This window comes from Polistes canadensis, unplaced genomic scaffold, assembly GCF_001313835.1.
Source record: "Polistes canadensis isolate GaletaPanama2010 unplaced genomic scaffold, ASM131383v1 scaffold_68, whole genome shotgun sequence".
Lineage (NCBI taxonomy): Eukaryota > Metazoa > Arthropoda > Insecta > Hymenoptera > Vespidae > Polistes > Polistes canadensis.
This window is the reverse complement of record NW_014569615.1, coordinates 71,753-97,832: the sequence shown is the minus strand read 5'-3', so window position 1 is coordinate 97,832 and position 26,080 is coordinate 71,753. Positions and strand designations below refer to the sequence as shown.

The 26,080-nt window shown below is 30.8% G+C and overlaps 1 protein-coding gene across 1 annotated transcript in view; it reads right to left on the bottom strand.

Moving 5' to 3' along the window:
- Positions 1–26,080, bottom strand: part of LOC106786210 (lachesin-like) — an 87,408-nt gene that overhangs the window by 34,853 nt on the left and 26,475 nt on the right. Inside the window, exons 2-3 of the mRNA XM_014747350.1 lie at positions 2,637–2,752; positions 286–405 (exon numbers count right to left, since the gene is read on the bottom strand). Of these exons, the coding sequence (XP_014602836.1) occupies positions 286–405; positions 2,637–2,752 (236 nt within the window). The remainder of the gene's footprint in view (positions 1–285; positions 406–2,636; positions 2,753–26,080) is intronic.

Genomic DNA, 26,080 nt, shown 5'->3' with positions numbered 1-26,080 from the left:
CCGATCTACATATATAAGTTATCGCGAGAAAAATTCTTTTCCAACGGTGTGAACTTTTCAGAACGTTTTCGAAAGATATTAAAACTCACAAACGGTCGAGTTTTCCTTCCGCGAAACTACTTTGAACTATTACTTTAGGTAGAATGTTATCGATTCGAAGAAAGAATATTTGGATGTTGGTGAATCATAGGTTTGGTTATATATAGAGATAAGTATCTAATAAAGTATATAAGTATAATTTCTTTTTAAAGTACTTTATGTCTTCTCGATTAGGATTTATTTTACCTTATACTTTCCGATGTTTCGAACGCTGCAAGAGAAAACAACTTCTCTTCCAACAGCAGCAGTTTGATTTCCAACTGGCGCAACGATAATCGGTCCACTGTTTGCACTTAAAGATTCTGAAACAAAAATAAAGTTTCGTAATTAAATCAATGACAAATATAATTGTCGTTCGTTAATAATATTCCAACGTATGTGTGTGTGTGTGTGTGTTTCATTGATTAATAATTAATAATAATTAACGATATAATTGTATTATTCTTTGTGGATTGGATTCTTGATTCTTTTGTGATTAAGTTAAGAAATATTTTTCTTAAGAAATAATAAATAATCGGTCCCGGCGTTCACATCATTAAGAGTACCAATGAAATTGTAATTTTATTCACTACTTGAAGAATTATAAGCGGTGGGGAAAAATAAGCGAAAGGGTAGAACATTGGAAAATAAATTATTCATACCCGAGGTAGAGGGATAATTAGGTTTACATTAGAAAGTAAATTTTCAATGGGCCAAATTCGTGAGGCTTAAAAGATCGTAAAGATTATTTTAAGAGTATAGTACGTTTAGAAAGTATAATGAAAATGCCGTTAGTTACGTGTTAATTACATTTACCATCTTTCTTTCTTTCTTTCTTTCTTTCTTTCTTTCTCGAGTAGTTATCTCTTAAAGTAAATATCATTATACAGATAATAGAAGAAGAAAATAAAGCTTTGCATTGGGGTGGTTTTAATGAAATAATTATTACAACTACAGTTAACGTTATAATTCTATCTTTATCTATCTTTTATCTTCTTTTATTCATTTCTCATAGCAAACGAAACATTTTGACATGATAATCTTTAAAAGCGTTACTTTCAATGCAATTGAAAATATTAAATCAAAATCTCGACATTTATTTCGTCGTTAAGAAATTTGATTTGAATAATTACTTGACAAAGTTTTTATTTTCAAATTAATGATAATTATTTAAATGATACGATTATCTTATAATTGATTATTAAAATTTGTTTTTAAAAAAAAAAAAAAGTGGACACATCGAAATCTACACATTGAAAAAAAGGAATAAAAATTATTCAAACGTCGCGAGAGTAGAGTATTTGAAATGTGTACTTTTTCATTTCTTACGCTATGCGAACAATTTTTACTGAAAATAAAATTACGATAACATGGGAGTGTATTATATTATATTACTGTAGATAAGATTAAACGGAATTAAACGAGTAACGGTCAACGGCGTTATGTATTTCAAATGCATCGTAGGATTGCTGCTTTTGCAGCATTCAGCGAAATCATAAAATCGCACATTAAAAATGTTAAAATATTTTTTTCCCGAACATTTGAACATTTTATATTCTTTTTCTACTAGTTTTGCTATAAATTTAAATAAGAAATAATTCAACTTAAATTACAGAGAACTCGTTAACAAGATTGTAACAAGATTTTCTTTACGTTTAAGTTTACGTTTTCGTTTCCTTTTCCATTTCTTTCTCTCTCTCTCTCTATCTTTCTGTAATTTTCTTTCCTGTAACTACGAACAAGAGTAGTTAGTTTTTTAGAAAGTTTAGTTTACGGATTTTTTAACGTTTACGTTTCACTTGTTACTAAAGCTTTAAGTAAGTAAGCGTTATTATTACGTCATGCATTTCTCAAGATTGAATAAGAATTTTGCAAAAGTTCGTTGAAAAATAAACCCTCCCGAAAAAAAAGGAGAAAAAAGAGAAAGAAAAAAAAGGAAAGTAAATTAGAAAAGAAAAATATTGGCCACGGTGGGTGTAGGTGGGGTGGGGTGGGGTGGGGGGGGGACGAAAGTTTTTCCGTATTTTTACAGGCCGCGAATAAATTTAAAATTCCATAATTCCGTATCCGGCGATACTTGCACAAGTTTGAAAAAGCTTAATGTATAATGGGGGTGTAATTAAAAAACCAAAATACATTCGGATCAAAAGTTATGACGTCTCGGTAAGATTTATTCGTTTGAAAAATAAAATAGAAATTTCGATACGTTTGAAAATTTTGATAGAGATAAAAAAAAAAAAAAAAAAAAAAAAAAGGGAAGAACGTGATCGAGNCCGATCTACATATATAAGTTATCGCGAGAAAAATTCTTTTCCAACGGTGTGAACTTTTCAGAACGTTTTCGAAAGATATTAAAACTCACAAACGGTCGAGTTTTCCTTCCGCGAAACTACTTTGAACTATTACTTTAGGTAGAATGTTATCGATTCGAAGAAAGAATATTTGGATGTTGGTGAATCATAGGTTTGGTTATATATAGAGATAAGTATCTAATAAAGTATATAAGTATAATTTCTTTTTAAAGTACTTTATGTCTTCTCGATTAGGATTTATTTTACCTTATACTTTCCGATGTTTCGAACGCTGCAAGAGAAAACAACTTCTCTTCCAACAGCAGCAGTTTGATTTCCAACTGGCGCAACGATAATCGGTCCACTGTTTGCACTTAAAGATTCTGAAACAAAAATAAAGTTTCGTAATTAAATCAATGACAAATATAATTGTCGTTCGTTAATAATATTCCAACGTATGTGTGTGTGTGTGTGTGTTTCATTGATTAATAATTAATAATAATTAACGATATAATTGTATTATTCTTTGTGGATTGGATTCTTGATTCTTTTGTGATTAAGTTAAGAAATATTTTTCTTAAGAAATAATAAATAATCGGTCCCGGCGTTCACATCATTAAGAGTACCAATGAAATTGTAATTTTATTCACTACTTGAAGAATTATAAGCGGTGGGGAAAAATAAGCGAAAGGGTAGAACATTGGAAAATAAATTATTCATACCCGAGGTAGAGGGATAATTAGGTTTACATTAGAAAGTAAATTTTCAATGGGCCAAATTCGTGAGGCTTAAAAGATCGTAAAGATTATTTTAAGAGTATAGTACGTTTAGAAAGTATAATGAAAATGCCGTTAGTTACGTGTTAATTACATTTACCATCTTTCTTTCTTTCTTTCTTTCTTTCTTTCTTTCTCGAGTAGTTATCTCTTAAAGTAAATATCATTATACAGATAATAGAAGAAGAAAATAAAGCTTTGCATTGGGGTGGTTTTAATGAAATAATTATTACAACTACAGTTAACGTTATAATTCTATCTTTATCTATCTTTTATCTTCTTTTATTCATTTCTCATAGCAAACGAAACATTTTGACATGATAATCTTTAAAAGCGTTACTTTCAATGCAATTGAAAATATTAAATCAAAATCTCGACATTTATTTCGTCGTTAAGAAATTTGATTTGAATAATTACTTGACAAAGTTTTTATTTTCAAATTAATGATAATTATTTAAATGATACGATTATCTTATAATTGATTATTAAAATTTGTTTTTAAAAAAAAAAAAAAAAGAAAAAGGGAAGAACGTGATCGAGATTGATAAAACAATTTGCGACGTTTGCGAACATTATGCGATATCGAGATATATTATACGCTTGACACAAAGCCTAGGGTTTGAAATGTGTGTTATCAAATTTATTATAAATTTGGACATCAAAGATACATCCCACACCTTTCTACGATCGACCAATCGTTGTGAAAATAATCGATTAAATGAAAATGAAACAAATTGAACGATATCGGTAAAAAGAAAAAAAAAAACTTTAACATCGATATAACAAAACGATACGAGAAATTATTCGTCGAGGAGATTAAATTAAAAAAAAAAAAAAAAAGCAACATACAATAAAAATAAAGCAAAAAGAAGCTTATTTTTTTCGCTCGTGTGTGTGCATCGAAGAAAAAAAAAAAAAAGAAAAAAAAGGGGAAATATTTAAAACGAGATTTTATTTGAATTTTTTTTTTTTTTCAAAACTAATAATACGATATATAAAAAACCAATGTGAAAGACACAAAAAAATATCTACGTTTAATTATAACGAACGATTGAATCTTAGGATGAAGCTTGAGGGGATATTACCAGATAATGAAAATACATATCGTCAAATATACTATTACGTGATAACAACGTCGGCAATAGGGATAGATAAGCTTTCGTAATACTCACTATGCAGTATTACCAATTGCAACGAGACGCCTATAGATCATCCCCCTGTATTATACGCTTTACCGACTCAGCGTGTGCGTAATACGCTACGTTCAACGATTAGCTCATATTCATAGATCACAATCTCTATTCTTCCCCTACACCAACGATATAATATCTTCTCATTAAAATCAAAAGCCGATTTATTATTCAATTTACGATAAAACCAAATAGACAAATGTTTTTTCCAAATGATCATTTTAATAAAAATGCCAAAGTCTTTTTTACCCGTAAAATTGTTATTTTATTTTTATTTTTTATTTTCTCGACTGTAGAAAGAAAAAAAGAATAATAGAGGGAACCTAGGGTGGTGGTGGTGGTGGGGGAGGAGGGAAGAAATGTTTGCAATAGAGAAAGCAAAGTACTGGTACTATACTGGCAACGTGTCTTCTCATTTAAATAACAACGAGTTTCTAGTAAGAGCAATCGTTTTTACAGAACTCTAGCAAACCGATTGCAGTTTATTTCCGAGAAGAATACTTTCTCTCTCTCTCTCTCTCTCTTTCTCTCTCTCTCTTTCTCTCTAGATACACAGACGTAACACGCTAGAAGAATTGCACTTCGATTTACGGGAAATCGACTTTGAACGCGGTATCGGTTTTCCTATCGATACAGCAGAGGAGACAGAGACACAAAAAAAGAGACAAAGAGTGAGAAAGGGAAACACAGAAGAGAATAAAAAAAAAAAAAAAAAGAATAGAAAAATAGAAAGAGACAACTCCTTGGTTTATAGTTCTATTCTACAGGACTTCTTTCGTATCGTAAAATACACAAAAGATTCTCAACCCTTGGAAGAAGAAGGAGTAATATCAAAATTGACTGGACAACAGCAGCAGCAGCAACAGCAACAACCCCACTACTACTACTATTACTATTGCTAGTACTATTTGGTGCTTTTGAGGTTTCCCAACTGTGATCCTAGTTCATTCTCCTTTTGACTAAACCCATGAATTAGTGAAACGAACTGTGTTACTGAATTAGACGGTAAGTGTAACACAACACAACCCGTTTGTTGGATTTAATATTCCTCTGATATTCCTTGTGGCCTCGAAACATAACAAATGGATCGAATGATATATAAAGAGAAAGAATAATATGAGAAGAAAATAAAGCGCGCGAGAGAGAGAGAGAGAGAGAGAGAGGGAAGGATGAAAAGTGATGGAATGAAATGAAATGGAAAGAGAAAAGAATATAAAAAGAAAAAAAAAAATTAAGAATGGGAGAAGGGGGAAGGGGGTTTTAGGAACGTTTTATTCCCAGGTCTCAACCCTTATTCGAGACTGGGAACCCCCTTCTTCTTCTTCTTCTTCTTCTTCTTCTTCCTTCACGTCTTTCTATCTTCCGACAGTGTTCCGGTACTCTCCTCAAGCAGGTGACCCAAATTCCAAGGATGGGCGATGTGACAGGACCGAATGATGGAGAGGAACCTGGAGTAAAACTGGCTTTCCTTGGTCTACCCAACGCTACTGCTTCTGCTGCTGCTGCTGCTGCTGCTCTGGGAATTTGTTATTACACAGATTGCGTATTTCTGAGAGTGATAAGCGAGCGTGCTGAGAAACTTACTGCTACCATGAACATTTTCTCTCTTTTTTATTCTTTTTCTTTTTCTTTTTCTTTTTCATTCTTATTTTTCTTCTACTAGTACTACTACTATATCATTTTTTTACTTTATCTTTTATTTCGTTTACCACAACATTTCAACGAGATTTTTAACGGGTTACTACGAGAGACCAATACCAGAGTTCAAAGATTTATATATTATATATATTTTTTTGTTCTCACTCACGTTCTTTAATAAGCTAGGAAGAGAATAAACGTTCAGGTCTCTTAGGGATCCTTCCCCACGTGACTTATCTTTTTCCTTTTTTTTAAGGTTTTCTACTTTTATTCTTTTTCTTTCTTTTCTTTTTTTTATCAATTCGGCGTTGTAGTATCTTGCACCAGATATATCTCGATCAGAGTTTTCGATTAAATGCAAGCTTGAAGCGAGCTTGAAACGAGCTTGAAACGAGCTCGTCTCTCGCGTCTAGGTCGAGCCTGATGAAGAGAAGGAAAGGGGGTCGACGAGTAAATACGTACATACGTACATACATAAATACATATATATATATCTATATATATATGCATACATACGTAAAGATAGGTACGATGAAGGAAAGGAAAATCAATCGGTAGGTTTCTATATACCTACACGTTGTGTTATGCATATACTACCACTGTAGATATTTTCAAAGTCTCCTAGATCTATCTATACTGGTGTTGCACGATCAACACGATAGAAAGAGATAGAAAGTATTCCAAGGCGTAAATGGTGAAAATCCGTAAAGTAATGAATGGTTAAGCGAAACGAAAAAGAAAAAGGTAGAGTTCAACGGTGCACTTTGCAAAATTATTTCCAAAGAGAAATAGAATTCTATTATTTTTCTTCTTACTCTCTTTTGTTAACGCGTATATCAATACACACACACACACATATATATTTAATGATTTTATATGAAATAAATGAATTATTACTCGATATCAAATAAAATTCGTATTTCTAAATGCAAACAACATATTTGATTTGATTTCAAAAGTTATTACTTCTTTTTTTTTTTTCTTTTTTTTCTTTTTTCTTTTCTATTATTTTTATAACACGCGAGATAACAAATCCGCGAACAAAATTTTGCCTACGAATCCTTCTGCGTATTTCTTTTTTCTTCTATCTTTTTTTGTCGTCGGTGGGTTAATACCATTTTAAAAATTAACGATTAAAATTAAATGTTACATCGAGTATATGTGGGAAAAAAAACACATCATTTCTTTTTGAAAAATTTAACAAATTCCTGTTTAATACACACACACACACATACACACACGCACTTTCGTCTTTCATTAACGTACGATTTTATTTATTCATTATATTTGCTTAACCACGGACGAACCTCTCTCTCTCTCTCTCTCTCCCACTCATATTTTTCTCTTTTTCACTTTCTCTCTCTCCCTCACTCACTCTCTCTTGATTTATACGTTTTAATTACATACTTCCATTTGCATACGCAGTTATTTACGTCGCTTTTAGCGAGTTTACAGTATTCCGTTGACGTTTGAGCGTTGTTAACGCGCGAAATATATCTGGATTCGATAAATTGTGAGTAGGAGGCGTGTACGCACGCGCGTTTACGAACGAACGAATGAACGAACGAATGAACGAATGAATGAACGAACGTAATTTGCCCTATTCCCTCGAACACAACAAATAAATTCCCTATTTATTTGTACCAAACCCCGCGAAAAATCGACTGACATTTGTTTCACTACTACATTCCCACGTATTTCGTTTCGATCGTGTTCATGGGTTATCCAAATTTAACCAACGCTACTCTCTAACGTATTTTCGAATAATGATACTTAATGAGACATTCGTTTAAAAACTTTGCCCTTCGTTTCTTTCGGTTTTATCTCATCTTTTTTTTGTTTTTTCTTTTTTTCTTTTTTTACAACTCGATAGAAAAAATGATTATTAAAATGATGGTTAAAATCGGGACTCGTTCGCGAACAATGTGAATATATATATATATATTTTTTTTTTGTTTTCTATTTTCTTTTTATCTTACGCATCGTTTCTTCCCTTATCTTTCTTATTTGCTCTTTTTTTTTATTATCATTATTATTATTATTATTATTTTTTTCCTTTCTATTTTTCGTATCTCCGGTGAAAAAATATACGTACACTTTACTTGGTAAAATATTAAGTGCGTGTATGTGTGTGTGTATACGGTGAAGAGATAACAAGCAAGCCACACACACATACACAAGAAGCATTTCTTTAAATGAACGTTTTTAATGAATGGCAAGTTCAGTGGTGCGTATTTTGTTCGGTGAAAATTAGCGAGGGTTTCATTATAAAAGTAAGTCATTCCAATGATCATTCATATATATAAAATAAAAACACCAAATATACACGTGTATGCGTTTGTCAATGTATGTTTCTCTCTTTAAGATCGTGGGTGAAACACGCATGATCGGAATCATATGATTTTCTTTCATATAAAAAAAGAAAAAGAAAATATGATAAAAGAAAAAATATTATTATCGCTGAAATAAACGAACTGACGTTTCATCGAGAGTATGCGTTCCTAAGAGTGATTATTTACGAGCTCTCTTTTTCTCTATCCATCCTTCCTTCCCCCCTTTCTCTCCCCCCCCCACTACCAACCCACCGTTTTCTTTCTCTTTGGTATATATATATATATATATATATGTCTTGGGAAAAGCGAGCGAGAGAATCGGTTCTAGAAATGAAATATCATTGTCTATGTTAGCGCCATTTTTCTCACTGGGTAGGTAGGATGAGAACCAGGACGTATGGTTAATACGTCAGTCCTGTGCTAGGATAAGAAATAATATATAAGAAGAAGACCCTAAGATGGACGGGCTAGGAAAGTAGAAGAATCAGGAAAAGAAAATTGCAGAGTGTCGACGGGTGATTGATATTTTTCTTTCCACTTTAACATTGAATTGCTGAACTTGCTTTAAGTATGACGGGTTTGTCCGATAAAAAAAAAAAAAAAAGAAAAAGAAAAGAAAATAGAAAACGAAAGGATAGGAAAGTTTTGGAAATAATTTGTATCATCATCATTATGATCATTATGATCATTATTATGATCATCATCGTAGTCGTTATATTATTATTATTGTCATTATCATTATCGTGAATCAAACAAATTTACGAGATTATTATCTTCATTTGGTAAATTATATAGTATGAAAGTAATTATGTGTATTCCATATGGCATACGAACTTATCCAAATAGATACACACACATTCCAGAATGAGATTTCTCATACCTCGTTACTCGGTATGTTAAACATTTCATTCCATTCCAGTACCTAGAATGATTTTCCTTTCCAACGATGATACCAAACTCCGCTACGCGTCCTTCCGAATTACATATTAAAAGTTATACCAAATTCGATTTTGACTTTAACACATTTCTAATCGAAAACTATCTCTTCTATCCCAATGTTACATATTTTAATATGTTACCAACATACTCTAACGTAGAAATATATAATATATATATATATATATGTGTGTGTGTGTTATTTAAAATCTAATTTTGAGAATCAAAACTAATCTGAAACATTAATAATGTTCTTTATAATCAAAACTGTAATTACGATTACAGTAATATCGAGATATTTAATGTTATCAATAAATAAATGATTTCATAATCAAAACTAATAATTATATCGATACTAATCGTTATTTATATATTATGATTGAAATTACAAATATTACAAAAATGTATCAATAAAATCATTCTGACAATCAATAATATAACATGATACGATATTGTTTTTAATAATTAAAAGTTCATCAAAATATAAAATTCATTCTATATAAATGTGACATTATAAATCAGAATTATTTATGACATTTGTATTAACATTATCATTGTTTTACGTGATAGAAACTAAAGGTATTACCGTGTAGTATCTAGATTATAGTAATCTCTCTCTCTCTCTCTCTCTCTCTCTCTCTCTCTTACTCTCTCTTATGTATTCTATTTTCCGTTCAATGTTTCCCCCATACGATGCGGGTTACGAATAAGACGAAATGCTCCTATGGATGAGAAGGGATGAGGTGGGGTTGGGGGAGAGAGAGGGGGAGGGAAAGAAGGATAGTAAGCAGCTTGAAAAGAGTAAAACTGGGAATACTAGTTGTAAAAGAGGAAAGAAGAGTGAGAAAGAAAAAAAAATAAAAATGAGAGTGTGAGAGAGAGAGAAGTAGGAGTTGGATTCGGCAAGGGCAGAAGGAAATCCCCTTTCGGGAATTCCTTGTTTCCGACCTCGATCGATTTTTTCCCTCGTCGTGAGGTGCAAGGTACCGTAAGCGGGACCCTTCCACCCTTCCTCCCTTCCTTCCTTCTTTACGAGACGTTTCTTCATCCTTTTCCTTCTCTCTCTCTCTCTCTCTTTCTGCTTTTTCTTTTTCTTTTCTCTTTTTTCCATGCTATTTGACCGATCTTTCCATGAGAAACAAATTTAGGAATAAAGAAAAAATAAAAAAAAAAAGAAAAAAAAAAAATAAGAAGTCACACACCTTTCTTTGAAAAGACAAATATATATATATATATATGTATATGGATGATATTTCACAACTTTTTTTTGTTCTTTACTTTCATTATTTTTTATGATATATATACATTTTTTATCCTCCCATCGAAGAAAGAAACGATATCATTATAGTTTGATAAGTTACATAGGATTATATATACGTGTAGATTGTTGCGACCCATATCAACCGTTGATACCTTCGTTCCTAACACGTTTCCCTTAAAATAAAAATGATTTTCTGTTATTCTTGTGTGAGAAGTAAAAGGGGAAAAAAAGAAAAAGAAACACTGAATGGAAGGGAAATAGAGATGAGAAAATAAATCGATAAATAATTCCGTAGGATCTTTTTTTTTTCTTTTCTTTTTTTTTTTTTTCTCTTAATAAAGCACCATACACGCGATGGGACAGAAAATGAAGGATTCTTCTTTGACATTAAATTTTTAGAATTACTACATCACACAAAGATTGTTACTTTTCTGTTACATCGAGAATCAATATTAATATTACACATACATATTTAGTTAATTATTAATGGAAATTAATATTTATGAGAATTCTTTTCCTATATATACTATTGTTACTTATTACTTTATTTTCTTGTTTCATTTGCAATAAAAATCAAATATATAATGGTATATTTATTATGTATTTTATATGTTGTAATAATATTCGTACTAAGCAATAACCAATGGAAATGATTTGAACAGTTTGCAACAGGTTTTCGTCAAATTTCAACCATTCTCTCTCTCTCTCTCTTTCTCTCTCTCTCTTCATTTTCACGGGAAACCGTACGATATCGTAAGTGAAAGCTTTGATACCTAAAATCGATACATATCATCTTTATCGATAGTTACTATGGTATCGTTTGAACTTTCTATTATTTGTAATTAGAATCAATTGCCCGGATCTCCAATATACACACCATGAGTTTCAATTTTATACATTTGTTTTGTTTTTTTTTTTATTACTATATTTCTCTCTCTCTCTCTCTCTCTCTCTCTCTCAAATTCTATCAATTGGCACGATGAAAGATCAAACAACACCGAGACACTGACTTTACAATGCAAATTTAATACAAAATACAAAGTTCAATCGATACTACGAATATCTCGATCGTATTCAATAAAATATTCTATTCGATTAATATGAATTCTATTAGTTATTCATTTTCTTTTCTTTTTCATATACAAAATCCAAGACGATTTAAATGATCGCGAACGATCGAATTTTCTTTTTCACGATTGTAATTTTTCACAAAACGTTTGAATTGTTTATTGGTTAAGAATGTAAAATAATTTTATTAGTATGATTATAATATACAACATGTATTATATAGTTAACAAAAATTTCTGTGTAGAACAAAAACGAACGATTCAATATATTTTACCCTTTTAGATACGTGAAATAGTATTTAATGAAATTTATACAGGTTTTTCGGTGTAAACAAGTATTAAACAATGGATACCTATGATTAGAATGAACGATAAGTGCTTACCACGCGAATACCGCATACTTATTAGAACTTGTGCTCTGTACTTATCGTTTCACCTATTTCAACGTTCTCGCGTGGCGAGAAAAGGAAAATGGAGAGGTAGCTAGCTATTAGAAAAAGAGAATAATTTTACGTTGAAATATATACCTAAACTATCGGGTAAAAAGCTTCCGAAATGACTACGTAAATTTTGAACAAAAAAAAAAACAACATATATTTTCTAAGAAAATATGAACACCTTCGGTATAACTATAAATAAATTTATTTATCATTGCGTCGAAATTTACGAGAAATATTTTTTCACATTTTATATTATATTCTTTCTTTTTTTTTTTTTTTTTTTTTTTTTTTTATATATATATCAACGAAAACGAGTATTCTCTGAAATTGTTTTTTCGTCAATAAAATTTCGTTTTTATTTTAAACAACGTTCCGACAGACACATTATTCTGATAATTAATTTTTTCGTGTGTTTCTAATTAAATATTTCATTTTTTTTTTCTTCATGCTTATTGTTAAAATAATCAAAAATGTGGCAATAAGAATGTTCGTTGCTTTCATTTGAAAATTGTACAATTTTAATGGAAATCATCAATAATTGATACAAAACATTTGTCAAATAATATACTTATACATTGAAACACGTAAGACAATTTTTTTCTTATTCTTTCTCCACTACTATTTAACATTTTTTTATATTTTTCTTCTATAGTAGACAAACTACTACTACTACTACTATATTATCTATTATAATTCTTTCGAAAAAAACGTTTAAAATATATACATATATATGTTTCTTCGAAGTAATATGAATTTATAACGAGACGTTGCATTATCCCTTCCACCCCCCCCCACCCCACCCTCCTCCTCGCCCATCGAACGCATTTAGTTCGAGTAACTTTCCAAATCAGCTTGTTTGCTATGCGATTATTAATTAATTCAAGAGGCCTGGTCCGAAGCTTAAATGGACTTACTCTTGTAGAAAGTTATCGCAAGTTGAGGGCCGATTAAGCTTCCAAAGAAAGCTTGTACAGGCAGCCACCACCAGCCACCAGCCCATGGTCAGGTTCCAACGACCACATAGATCGATAGATAAATAAGATTTATTATCATCGCGATAAAGTTTGACAAATTATATGGATCTAAATTAAGAGAGTGAGAGAGTGAAAGAGAGAGAGAGAGAGAGAGAGAGAGAGAGAAACTAAAAGAAAAAATTTATAAAAATTATTCGACGTATTTTCTTTATAAATAATAACGATCACACACAACGCTCGTAAAATTATATTTTTTTTTCTATTTATAGAAGAAGAGAAGAAGAAGAAGAAAAAAAAATAGAGGCATAAGAGAAATGGGTAGACCTTTACTACTTTTTTTTTCTTTTCGTTAGTTTTCGTTAAGAAAAGAATTCTCGAAATTTCGAGAAATTTATCAAAGGGAATGGTCTTTATTGCCAACGTTTTATCAGTTTTGCGGTAGTAAACGGGCAATTACGGTCGAGGAAGCTAAAATACCACAGTGGTGGCAGAGAATAGAGAGAGAAACAGAGAGAGAGAGAGAGAGAGAGAAAATGAGTGAGAAAGGGAGAGAGAAAGAATTTAACGTTGGGTAAAACGAAGTATTCTCAGCTACGAAAAGGTAGTCGATGGATACTTTCAATAAAAGTTGATACTCTTGCACGTGGTTATGTTGTATGTGTGCGTATATGTGTGTGTGTTACTAGTACGTATATATATACGTCTATGTATACGTGTAAATGGAATTGTAAATGTATGTGTAGGTATGTACACATACTATTACGTGTTTATATATATATATATATGTGTAAGTATAGGTATGTGCTGTAACTACGGCAGCTGACGCCGTGTTTTCCGCTTGCTAGAACGCTTTTACGTGCTTCGCTAGACGTCGTCAGACTCACACACTAACACCACCACAAAACGACTGTCCACTTTTACATTATGTCTCGTGTCTTTTCATTTAAAGTCTCCTCGAACTAACTATTTCAATTATTAACACGTAGGTATTACATTTATTCATTTTCTTTTCTCTATTTTTTTTTTTTCTTTTATTACCTTTATTATTTCTCTTTTTAACAACGTATGTATGAATTTATTTCAACTATTCGATATTCTCGTTGATTCTACTCATTTTTAATCGGGATTGGACGAGCAGAGTGGACTTAATGAAAAATATAACGCGTCATTTGATTTCATTTGAAAAAAGAAAAAAAAACAAAAAAATTATTAATTTATTTTTCCTTCGAATCTATATCGAATATTTTTTCTCCAGATTTGAAAACATATTTTAAAATAATTGTATAATGGTTTAAAAAATTTATTATTATTATTATTATTATTATTATTATTATTATTGTCATATTGTAATATTATCTTATCAGAGATCATTAGATAATATTTTTTATAAGATATTTATTGTCTTTCTTTTTCATTTGAAAAAACAAAAAAAAAAGACTCTATTTCCTTTCGAAGGAGATGACAATAATAAATTTCTAGGATCGAACGAGCGAGCTTAGGTTAGAAAAGATAGTTCGTTCTCTCTAGCTAAGAATCTCCCATTGGGAGACAATATTGAAATCTACCATGAGTAAATCAGATATATCAACAAAGAATGATTGCAAATTCCAAGATATATTACACATTGCGTAACATTCCTATTATTCCTGAGTATAGAATGGCATCCGAGGATTTCGTTTAATGTCTATATAGGCATATAGCATATATACACACACACACATATATATATATACTATTTTTTATACTAAAACTAAATAGATTTTAATGATTTTTATATTAAATTAAAGTACACTCTTTTATCTACGCGTAGAATACTTTGTCGGATTATAAATCAACCTGCAAAGGTTCATAAAATGTCAGAGAATGCAATGCTGTAAATTGTACAACTTTGCTATTTCTTTGAAAAGTTTCGGAAAATATTTCTTATAATAAAACTAAATAGATTTTAATGATTCTTATATTAAATTAAAGTACACTCTTTTGTCTACGCGTAGAATACCATATCGAGTTATAAATGTAGCATGAAAAGTTCAGAAAATATCAGAGAATGCAATGCTGTAAATTATGCATATTTGCAATTTCTTTGAAAACTTTTGGTAAATATTTCTTATAATAAAACTAAATAGATTTTAATGATTCTTATATTAAATTAAAGTRCACTCTTTTGTCTACGCGTAGAATAGCATTTAGGATTTGTATTAAGAAATTAAATGATTAACTTATTTTTATATCGCAAATTTTTGCTAAAACCTTTAAATGATTCATTTATATAACATTTTTATTTTATTATTTGTCCGTATGATTACTCTGAGATATTATATTTAACCGGAAAAACTTCAGACACCCTATATATATATATATATGTATCTATAATACCTTTTCCCAAGAATCGTATAATCCGAAAATCGATAGATACAACTTAACGGTATATTAGCTTTATATGGATAACAGACACAAAGTATGTTTGTCGAGTAGCATATAACGCTCGACGTTTTCTAGTGTAAACGTTGAAAGTGAAAATTTCTCGCTTCATTCAGTGCACAGGTACGTATGTGTTGACGTGTATCTATGAGTAGTACATGTTGTTATGCGTTATACGCATTCGTAAATTCTCTGTCTTTTCAACTTATCTTTTATTTTTTCTTTCTACCTCTCTCACATCTCTTTTAGATAGTTGAACTTATATGCAACAACCATTACCACTACTTTCTAACCGTGAAACATTTATGAAACTTTATTATTATTAAAAAATGCATTGAAGAAATTACAAGAACGGTAAAACTTTGTTTTTCGAATAAAACCTTTTTTCAATGATATAAATTAAATTTGTTAATTTAATTTGATAAAATAAACATATGATCTATTAACATACATCCATGTATGCATACATATTATTATTATAACATTGACGAAAGATTTTAATTCATTTCTTTTCTTTTTTCTTTTTTTTCTCGTAAAATAACGAATTACTTGTAAACCCATCGGTCGTTATAACTATCTCTCGTTCTTCTTCTCTCTTTAATTTCATCTGAAATATTTTGTTTAGTAAACGATGAAAGTTCCTCTATCTATAAGAAATTTTATATATGCGATGGGAAACGAACAATGAACAAATAATAGTTGTTGGACGAGTATACCCATGATAAATATATATATATATATATATATATATATATATACATACCCACACACACACACACACATAAACATAGAGGATCATTCTTCCTTTATTACATGCTTTGGTCGATGCATTATTATCGTGGCTGGTATACATGCATCTATGTGGGTATATTGCCTTTGAAAGGAATATAGAGAAGGTATTTATTCAGTAAATATTCAATCTGTAAATACTTCCTGCTACATGAGCGACATGGATAATAAATTGATATTAATTTGTTACCGGAATATAGAATATCTACTCCATTATTCCCCAAATATTCAAAAGCCGATTTCACTTTTCACGGACTAACGCGATCCTCGTTAACCGGTCGCATGTTTGATCTAAAGCATAAAATTTGGTGGTACTTAAAAATCAATTAATATATGATAATATAACTCTTCAACTTCATTTTCCAGAAACTTGAAAATATGTTATACGAACGATATTGTTTTAGTTTTTACTAAGTTTCTAATCAATACTATAAATATTGATTAACTACGGTTTATATACTTTTATATTCTTTTATTCTTTTCTTTTTTAATGAATAATTATTATTATTTTGAATTATAACAACGGTTTAAGACCGTTTGCACTTGTACGTAATAACAAATTGTTGGAGCATGAAATTTCATTAAAAAAAAAAACAGTTTGCACTTGACGTTTATACGTAAACGTGCGTTGAATTTCAAGCATTTTTTTTATTTTGGTTAGCTCTATCTATTCTTTCACACTTTTATCTGGAAATAATTTTGCAAAAGTATTTATTATAAAATTTTAGAGGGTTTATAATTTATAATCGTCATCAAGAATAAATAAAAATTAATAAAGATACACGTATAGACAATAAATAAAGTACCACTAGTCGTTCGTAGAGGATTAATGAACCGAAATAAAACGACGAAGAACAACAAAGTTTCTTTTCCAAATGGCTAAGTTAACTATAAAAACGCGTTACTCAATGGTTCTGATTTTTAAGAGAGAACGTACAAACACAAATCTATTCTGAGGTCTGAGCTGGTGTTTTTTTTTTAAAAGAAACCCCTTTATAAAGTGAAGCTTTTCAAGATTTAATTAACGGGATTATTTTCGATGTTTCTATTTTGAATTGGTTTCTTTTTCTCGGTTCGCAAATAAAAAAGTAGAAAGTAAATGAAAAAAAAAAAAAAATACAAAAAAAAAACCAAAAGAGAGAGAGAGAGAGAGAGAGACAGGAAAGAAAAGAGTAGGAAACGAAAAATAGAGAAAACTCTGCAACAGGTTCTCACGGGAATTCAAAGTTCCTTCTTCGTCCCCGTTTTCTAAGAGCATTCGTACCGAGCCAAAACCACAAAGTATATCGTAAGAACGAACGTAGATTTTCTGTAGAAGTAATTGCGCAATTGACCTATCCACTAATCGTGTTGAAAAGATTTCATTCGTGTCCTTCAGTTGCGGTTGGTTGGTCAAAAAAATCTTCTCTCTATCTCTATCTCTATCTCTATCTCTCTCTTTCTAATTTCATTTAACGAGATTGAAGATAAAAGAATTCAATGAAATAGAGTGTGTTATTTTCTTTTTAATCTCTACGAGAACACACCATTTTGCGATTTCGAATGAAAAATAACCGGGGGAAGGATTTATTAATTTGATTTAAAAAAAAAAAAAAAAAGAAAAGAAAAGAAAAAGAAGAAGAAGGAAAATGAAAATTTAACTTTAATGAAATGTTGATGAACGAAACGTTCGACGGGGGTATTTTATTACCGGCAAGAAGGAAAAAAAAAAAAAAATGAAAGAAAAAAAACTGACGTGAAATTCATTCTAAAAAGATGGTATTAAATTGAATAGAAAAATTAGACGTTATTCGTGTTCCCATTATTTCATTTTTATTAGATTTGTCAGTAGAAATTCGAATGAAATATAATATTGAATGAAAGTAATTCTCTCTATAATTATTGTACAAGTAGTTAATCGAATAAATATTGAATTCTATCGATATTCCTTGAGGCGAGATGCTAATATATGTATAGGTATCTAATAGCAAATACTTCCTATGTATTTTAGTATATCACTAATTAAACACCAGATGTTTGGGCGTACAAGTTTGATAGTAAACTTTCCAACCTAGATTGTCGATCGATTTTCGTTGCTTGAAATTAATTAATCAAATGTATGAACAACCACCACCACCACCATCACCTTCTCATAAGAATAACTGTAACAGATCTATCTAAAATTTAAAAAATAATAAACTCGAATCACATTTTCATTTCGTTTAATTTAAAATCATTATTGTATACTTAATATTTATTCGTGCAAAACATTCTTACGATTCTTACGTTGGAAAATTCATAAACTTTGGAATTCTCGTATAATTATATGGATAAAAGAAAATAACAAATTTATTTAACAATAATTCAGAAACAAATTGTAATACCTAAAAGAATCTCGTAAGAGATATAAAATATTTTTTGAAAATTGGAAAAACGTTTCTTTTCAAATCTTAAATGAGAAAGAGAGAGAGAGAGAGTAAAAAGAAAGATAGAAGAATCTAACGATTCAAGGTAAAAGAAAGTTGAAAAGAACAGTCCAGAGCAAAGTAATCGCTCGTCCAAGCTTTTTCTTCCTTGCCGAAAGAACCGTCGTCGTCGGCTTTCCACAAGGGGGATGGGGGATGGGGAGGGGGAAGAGGTAGAGGACGAGAGGAGAACGAGAAACGTGACAATGCTGGTGGTTGCAAGCAGATGCTCCCACCGTACTCCTTACATACCGGGTGTTCCTACTAAGTATGTTCTTTTGTACGAGAACAAAAGTTAAATGGAAGGAGCCAACCAAACGGAAAAAAACATGAATGCCAGTCGAAGACGGATTAATCGAATGGACATTTTTTTCTCTTTTAAAAAAAAAAAGAAAGAAAGATAAAAAAGAAAAAAAGAAACTCTCTCCCCTTAGAAGAAAACTAATATTTTTCTTACTTATTATACTCTCGAACGCAAACTTTCTTAATTATTCGCATCTTTAATTTTGTTTCTCGATCAGTAATCTCTTACCAACTTTTCTAATGTATAACTTTATATAAATGACGACAAATATATGAAAAAATCGAGTGCAGAAAAAAAAGAAAATAAAAATAAAAATACGTTGAATAAATTATTTATACATTTAAAGTTATATATATATATATATATTTTTATGAAATATTTATGAAATCGATTCTATGATAACGATATTATTAGTGCAATCAGATAAAAAGAGCACATTTTTCCCTTTAAAATGATATTTTATTCATGTTTTTACGACCACTGGTTCCAAAGATATCGTCTCTGAAAGATTTCATTCATCATATTAATACGCACGTTGTGTACCGTAGTAATGCGAGTACTAGGCATAGTAAGTAGTAAACTAGTCACGTGACCGCTACGTAAGTCGCGTAAATTCCAAGAAATTATGTAGGTCAATGGGCCAATGACCTCATTCAATGAATTATGTAGGTCACTTGTCAATATAAAAATATGTTATTTTTGAAATTAGAATATCTCTGAAACTAATAATCGTAGAAATATGATAGACGTATCGTTTTAAAGGATAAATTTGTTACTATTGTTTAAACGTATTGTTATTAACAAATTGTTATAAACAAATTGTTATAAATAAAAAATTTTCATGAAAAATAAATATAAAATAAAATTTATCAAAATAAAGTATGCTAACGTACGTTTACTTTTGTCTAATGCAATTTGTTATTAACAATTTGTCATAAACAATTTGTTTTAACGAGAAATTGGAACAATGAATTTTTTCTTTTAAATGGGAAATCATTTAATCGAATGAGGTTTATATGTAAATCTTTACTCATTTAAATATATTAGTGTGTTATAATTATTTTGTTATAAATAATTGTATAATCAATGTATTGTTTAAATGATCGCCACGACCAAACTAATTGTCGTAGAGACATCGCAAAAAGATCGTTTCAAAGTGTACATTTGTTACTATCGTTTAAACATATTGTTTATAAACAAATTGTTATAAACAATTTGTAAGAAAAAGAAAAAAATTTTTCTTTAACACAAACACAAATCATCAAATCCAGTTACACGAACGTAAGAATACATAATGAACAATTAATTATAAATAATAAGTTATAAACAATTTTGAAAAATCAAATATCACCTAAGTCACGTTTTATTTTCCCCCCAAAAAATAAAATCATCGCTACCACCATCTATCTATACGATTTATTTACGAGTACTTAAAGGAAGTATAAGAAAAAAGAAAAAGACAAAGAAAAAAAAAAAAGAAAATAATCTACTTTCTAGATTCTTTCAATAGATATCAATAAATTGCCAAAAAGTTACTACTCCTCTCCCTGCCACGAGATAAAAAGAAAAATCTTCTCTCTCACAGTAAATTGAGTTAAGGAGAGGGAAGGAAGAAAAAAAAAAAAAAAAAGGGGGGGACGGGGGGGATGGGGGGGGGGGAAAAAAAAAAAAAAAAAAGAAGAAACACGAATAGAAGAAGAAGAAGAAGAAGAAGAAAAGAATCCTCGACGGTCGAAATCGATTTTTCCTTCAGCTGGTCCTCTTCTCCTTTTCCTTAAAAAGTCCCGTCTACCCGGTCCTCCCTCCCCTCCCCATCCCTTCTCCTCGCCATGGTTCTCCGTAGATTTCTCTTTTTCGATTTCCTCGAAAGTAGTCCCGATTACCGTTCAACTTCTAAAAAGAGCCAAAGAAAAAGTAAGACGGTAGGTAGCTAACTAACCCAAGACGGCAGCAGCAGGCAGACTTTTTACGTACTTCGGATGAAGGAAAAAGGGGTGGATTGGTAAAGGGATGGGGGGGGGAAAGGGGGTAAGAAGGTAACTCATTCCCTAGTGTTTATATTCTAACCTGTATCATCGAATTTGGCCGTAAGTAACGTTAGGTAGAGATATTGCGGTTAAATACATCTGAGGATTCTTAAAATTCACGGAAATGAATTATAGAGTGGTATGCGTTAGGTTAGCAACTAATCCACAACGATGTTGCACTGTTTCTACTATCTTAGAACTTTGTCTGAGAATTTGAAGAAAATGAAGGTAAGTTTTCCCACACCTGCGAATATAGTCGATGCTAAAACGGTGCCAGGAGTAACACACACACGAATAGATATCGTGAAACTATTATTTCTTAGAAAAGGAACGAATCGTTTTGTTAGAATGACGAGAATAGTGGGCTGGGTGGACTGGTAAAGGGGAAGAAGAGGTTGAGGTTGCAGATAGAATAGAGGAATCTAATCAAATTTCTTTTCCACGATTAAATCTAGTATCACGCGATAATACCTATCTAAACGCGAGAGTTATAATCCTGGTAATAGATAATGCAACAAGGACACGAGATCCATTGAAACTATAGTTATATCGTTGTTACACAGGATAATGGAGCTTATTGAGGAATGGATCTAAATCGTGATAAACGATTATCCCAACCCTCATATCTTTTTCTCTTAATCTTTCATTCAACCCATTCCCCATTCCCACCCCCATCCCCACCTCCTCCCCGTTTTATCCTAAACGTTCTTTCGGACAAACCATCGTACGAATTAAACGATTATCTTGATTAGGTTAATGGATCTTTCTATCTCTTTCTCTCATTCACTCTTTCTCTCTTTGCTGGTAGGATTCGAAGCGTGCAATCGGAAGAGCGTCAAGTTTTATATTCGTAATACGAATATAAGTAGGTCGTACCAATTTGTTCCTCTTATTCGATTTTATTCTTCGAGAGGAAACCTTAATATAGAGATGAGAGAGAGAGAGAGAGAAAGAAGAGAGAGAGGAAAAATAAAAGAAAGATAAAGAGAGATGGAAATTGAACGAATAGGAATGGGGAGGGGAAAATATTAACCGCGTTTAAAACATGCACTATTAAACAAAATTTTGGCAGGGATACAAATAAAACAGAGCGGATTTAATTTATAAAAAAAATATGCATCGAATGTGATTTGAAATGCGAAAAAGTAGGAAATAAATAAGACAACTTAAAAAATGTTTATCATCACCGGTGTTTTTTTTTCCTTTTTTTTTTTTTTTTTTTGTGTTTGTTACGAATAAAGGAAGATTCCAGCTCGATGATTAATTTTCAACGGCTCGTTAACGGATAATTAATCCACTTTCGAGAAGTTGCGTCGTCGAGGGAGGATGAGAAAAAATGTCCAACACGATTTTGCGATAGGAGCCAATAATAAAAAGGGGTATATAAAAGATAAAGTTGAATGGAAAATGTGGTTAAGGAGAATACTAATAAGAAAAGAAGAAAAAAAAAGAGAGAAATAAATAAAAGAATTAAAAAAGAAAATAAAAAAGGAAATAAAAAGAGAGGATAAGAGGACCGTAGAGAAATAAAGAGAGCGTAATGGGGCGGGGGGAGGGGGGGGGGGAGAATGCAACGCGTGTCGTAGTCTCGTCGTTGCATCGATGTGTGTTCCATCGTTTTACTCGACTGTAATTTAGCGAGAACAGTTATGGCTTTCGTATTAAGTGTCCGTCGAGAGTACCCGTTAATACCTGAGTTTTATATTATCCAGGTCTCTCTCTCTCTCTCTTTCTCTTTCTCTTTCTCTCTTTCTCTATGACTTCGTAAAAAGAGCGTGGTCTTTGCACATGAAACTGTTAGGAGAGAAAGGTGTTGCTAAAAAGAAAATGAATTAAAGAAAGAAAGTGATGAACGTGTGTCTGTGTCTGTGTGTATGTATGTAAGAGTAGGTGACACACGTTATCACCCTCAGCGAGAGGACAAGAACGGAGACTTCACATTTTTTCTTTTTTTTTTTTTGTTTTCTTTTGACCCCCTCTTGTGTGTGTGTGTGTGTGTGTGCGTTCATTTAAACGATTAATTTATATTCTTTTGTGTATCGTATAAATATAATACAGACGAAATTTATACGCAATTGAATGATATGAAATAAATTATTCATTTTTCTCTTTGGATACAAAATAATTACTTGTATATATACTTTTTTCGTGTACAGGAAAAAATAAATTAAAGCAAAGAAAATGATTAACGATGACATACGTAAAACATGAAGTAAACATTATTTTCCTGTTACCTGTCTCCACTCGAATGATTTTTATTTTATATTACAAACAAATTTGAAAATGAATTACAAACAAATAGGAAGAAAATAAATCAAACAAAATGATTGTAATTATATATATATAGAGGGTAAAGGATTTTCTTTCAATTTGACTATGCTTTTGAACGTTCATTTCCTCTATAGAAATCTATAATCAAATAGTCTGTTGAGACTCTCTCTCTCTCTCTGTCTCTCTCTCTTGAAAGATGATTACTTGCAATCCGCTTGGCTTAAACGCCTTCCGAAATCGATGCCAAGTGAGAACAAGGAAAACGAATAGATGAGAGGAAAACAAAGACGCGAAGCTGAACGAGTCATTAATTGGACTTGACAGGAAAGTGACTTCAAATTTCTCTCTCTCTTCTCTCTCTTCTCTCTCTCTCTCTCTCATCTCTCTTTCTCTCTCAGTCTCTTTCACCTTTCATCGTGATTAACTGTCCACATACTTCGTAATTCTACATGGCCGAACACGTGCAATAGAACATTCCTATATATGTGTATGAAGAACACGCATACATTGACAAAGTATTTATGTAGGTGGTAAAGCACGCACGTAAAGCTTGACACGTTCCCCGGTGTAAAATGAAAGCGGAAGAACGTGAGTCCTGCGACGTGAGTGTAAAAGAGAAAGAGAGAGAAAGAGAGAGAGAGAGAGAGAGAGAGGAGAAAGAGGAATTACGTCTCGCGTGATAAAGGAACTTATTTCCGAAATTGCTTTAATCTCCCGTCGGAAATTTCCCTTTTCGAGATTTCGAACGTGAACACGCGCCCTCGATCCTCATAGTCGTTAAGCTCGTTCGTTCCTCGAGTTATTAACTAAACTATGAATAAGAATAAGAAGACACACCAAAAAAAAAAAAGAAAAAAAGAAGATATATATCAGGGAAACAAAAATTGCATCTAAGATATGAACCAATTTTCTTTCTTTTTTTTTTGTTTTCTTTTGAGGAACACCTTTCTTACCTTATTTGCATTTTATTAATCTTTTCAAATAATTAAGCATGCCTACACTTACGAGATTAAATATTTTGTTATCTTCTATGTCGAATTATATTTACGGTTAAATATTATTTTTAAAAAAATATAATAAAATTGATTTAAATATAAATATTTAAAATATATATATATATTCGTCTTTGTATAAATATTATTGCATTATGAGTAAATATTAATTGTTACAAATTGACAATGAAAATATGAATATTCCTATAAGTTTAATGTGCATTGATGAGAACTCTCTTCTAATAACGAGACTTGCTGGAAGTCAAACGAGTATCATATCTATGCATTTATCCTATGTAATATCTCTGTATATACACATATACATATATATATATATATATACGTAAAGCGTTTTAATTAATTACTCCCGTACTTTAGCTTATGTCCACGTAGACCAGGTGTAATTACGCGATCGTATATTAACTCGTTAGATCTATGAGCTACGTTAAAGGTAACTTCGTGATATTTAGTCGTACAGTTGATACATGTATATACATATATATATATCTAAATCATTTTATTCCTCGTTAAAGATACCACATACACACCCTGTTATTAAACAATGATAAATGTGTACAACGAAACTTTCTTATCATCGTTTAAATTGTCCAATCATTTTATCCTAATCGTATAAAGAGAGAGAGAGAGAGAGAGAGAGGGATATTATTTCATTGTATTTTAATGAAAGATAATTTAACGAATTTAAATTTTAATAATACTAACGATTAAAAATTCAACTCCGTGTTATTTAAATCGATCATGCGTTTACGTAAGAGAGATTTGTATTAATTATTTTAATTCTTTTTAAACATGATTGAAAGTTAAAGTTTCTATCTAGTAAGTCCACGCGAGTTGATTTACAATTTAGGGAACAACCAGTAAGCCTTTGGGTTCATCTAGGTTGTAACCAAGTCCCCTAACAAACTATGATAATCCCTTTCATGCCTTTACTCCTTTGACACTACTACAACTTTATATATATATTATACATGTAAACCGTATATATACATATATATAATATATATATATATATTATACAAGCACAAATTTCTAATTATCACGAGTATGTATATTTATCCTTAGTTGAATTATTTTCGATATATTTGACTTTTTTCTATTTTTTGTTTTTTTTTCATATTTTTTTTTTTTTTTTTCAAGAATAAAGAAGATCGTTTAATCCTGATTGTATATTTTCAAACTTAATTAAAATTAAATGTAATTTGATCTTCTCTAAGGAAACTCAATACCCCATCACCTAAACTCTACCACTACCCCAGTTCTCCTTTGAAAAGCAGCTAAGTTTAATATAATTTAATAATACTTATAAGATTGTGAAAAATTTCAAAAACAAAATCCTGTGATAAATCGATATTACTATCGTTTAATAAACGAATTAAAACAAACGTTATATCCTACTAAACTTATTCAACTAACGCTTTATCTCATTTATAAAACAGTATCCTTTCAATATTTTTCTTACTTATCGACACATTATCATTTCCACTTAACTTTAATTATTCATTTTAACTATAACAATATCCGTCTGTTTGCGAATACTATCAAACAACAACAACGACCACGACGAAGAAGACGACGAAATAGAAAATAATTAGCTATATCGAAAGAGAAATAAGAACACTAGAAACTTTAATGAAATTCAATTCACCAAGGTTCGAGTGAAATCCTGCCAGAAACAAGAATCGTTGATTACTACAACATTCTCTACCAACTACTACCACCACCACCACCACCATCAACACCATTACCACCACCACTTTCAAAAATAAGTTTCTAATAATGAGTTTATTGGAAACTTAATTGTGATACTTTAAACTTTTAGTTAAAGAG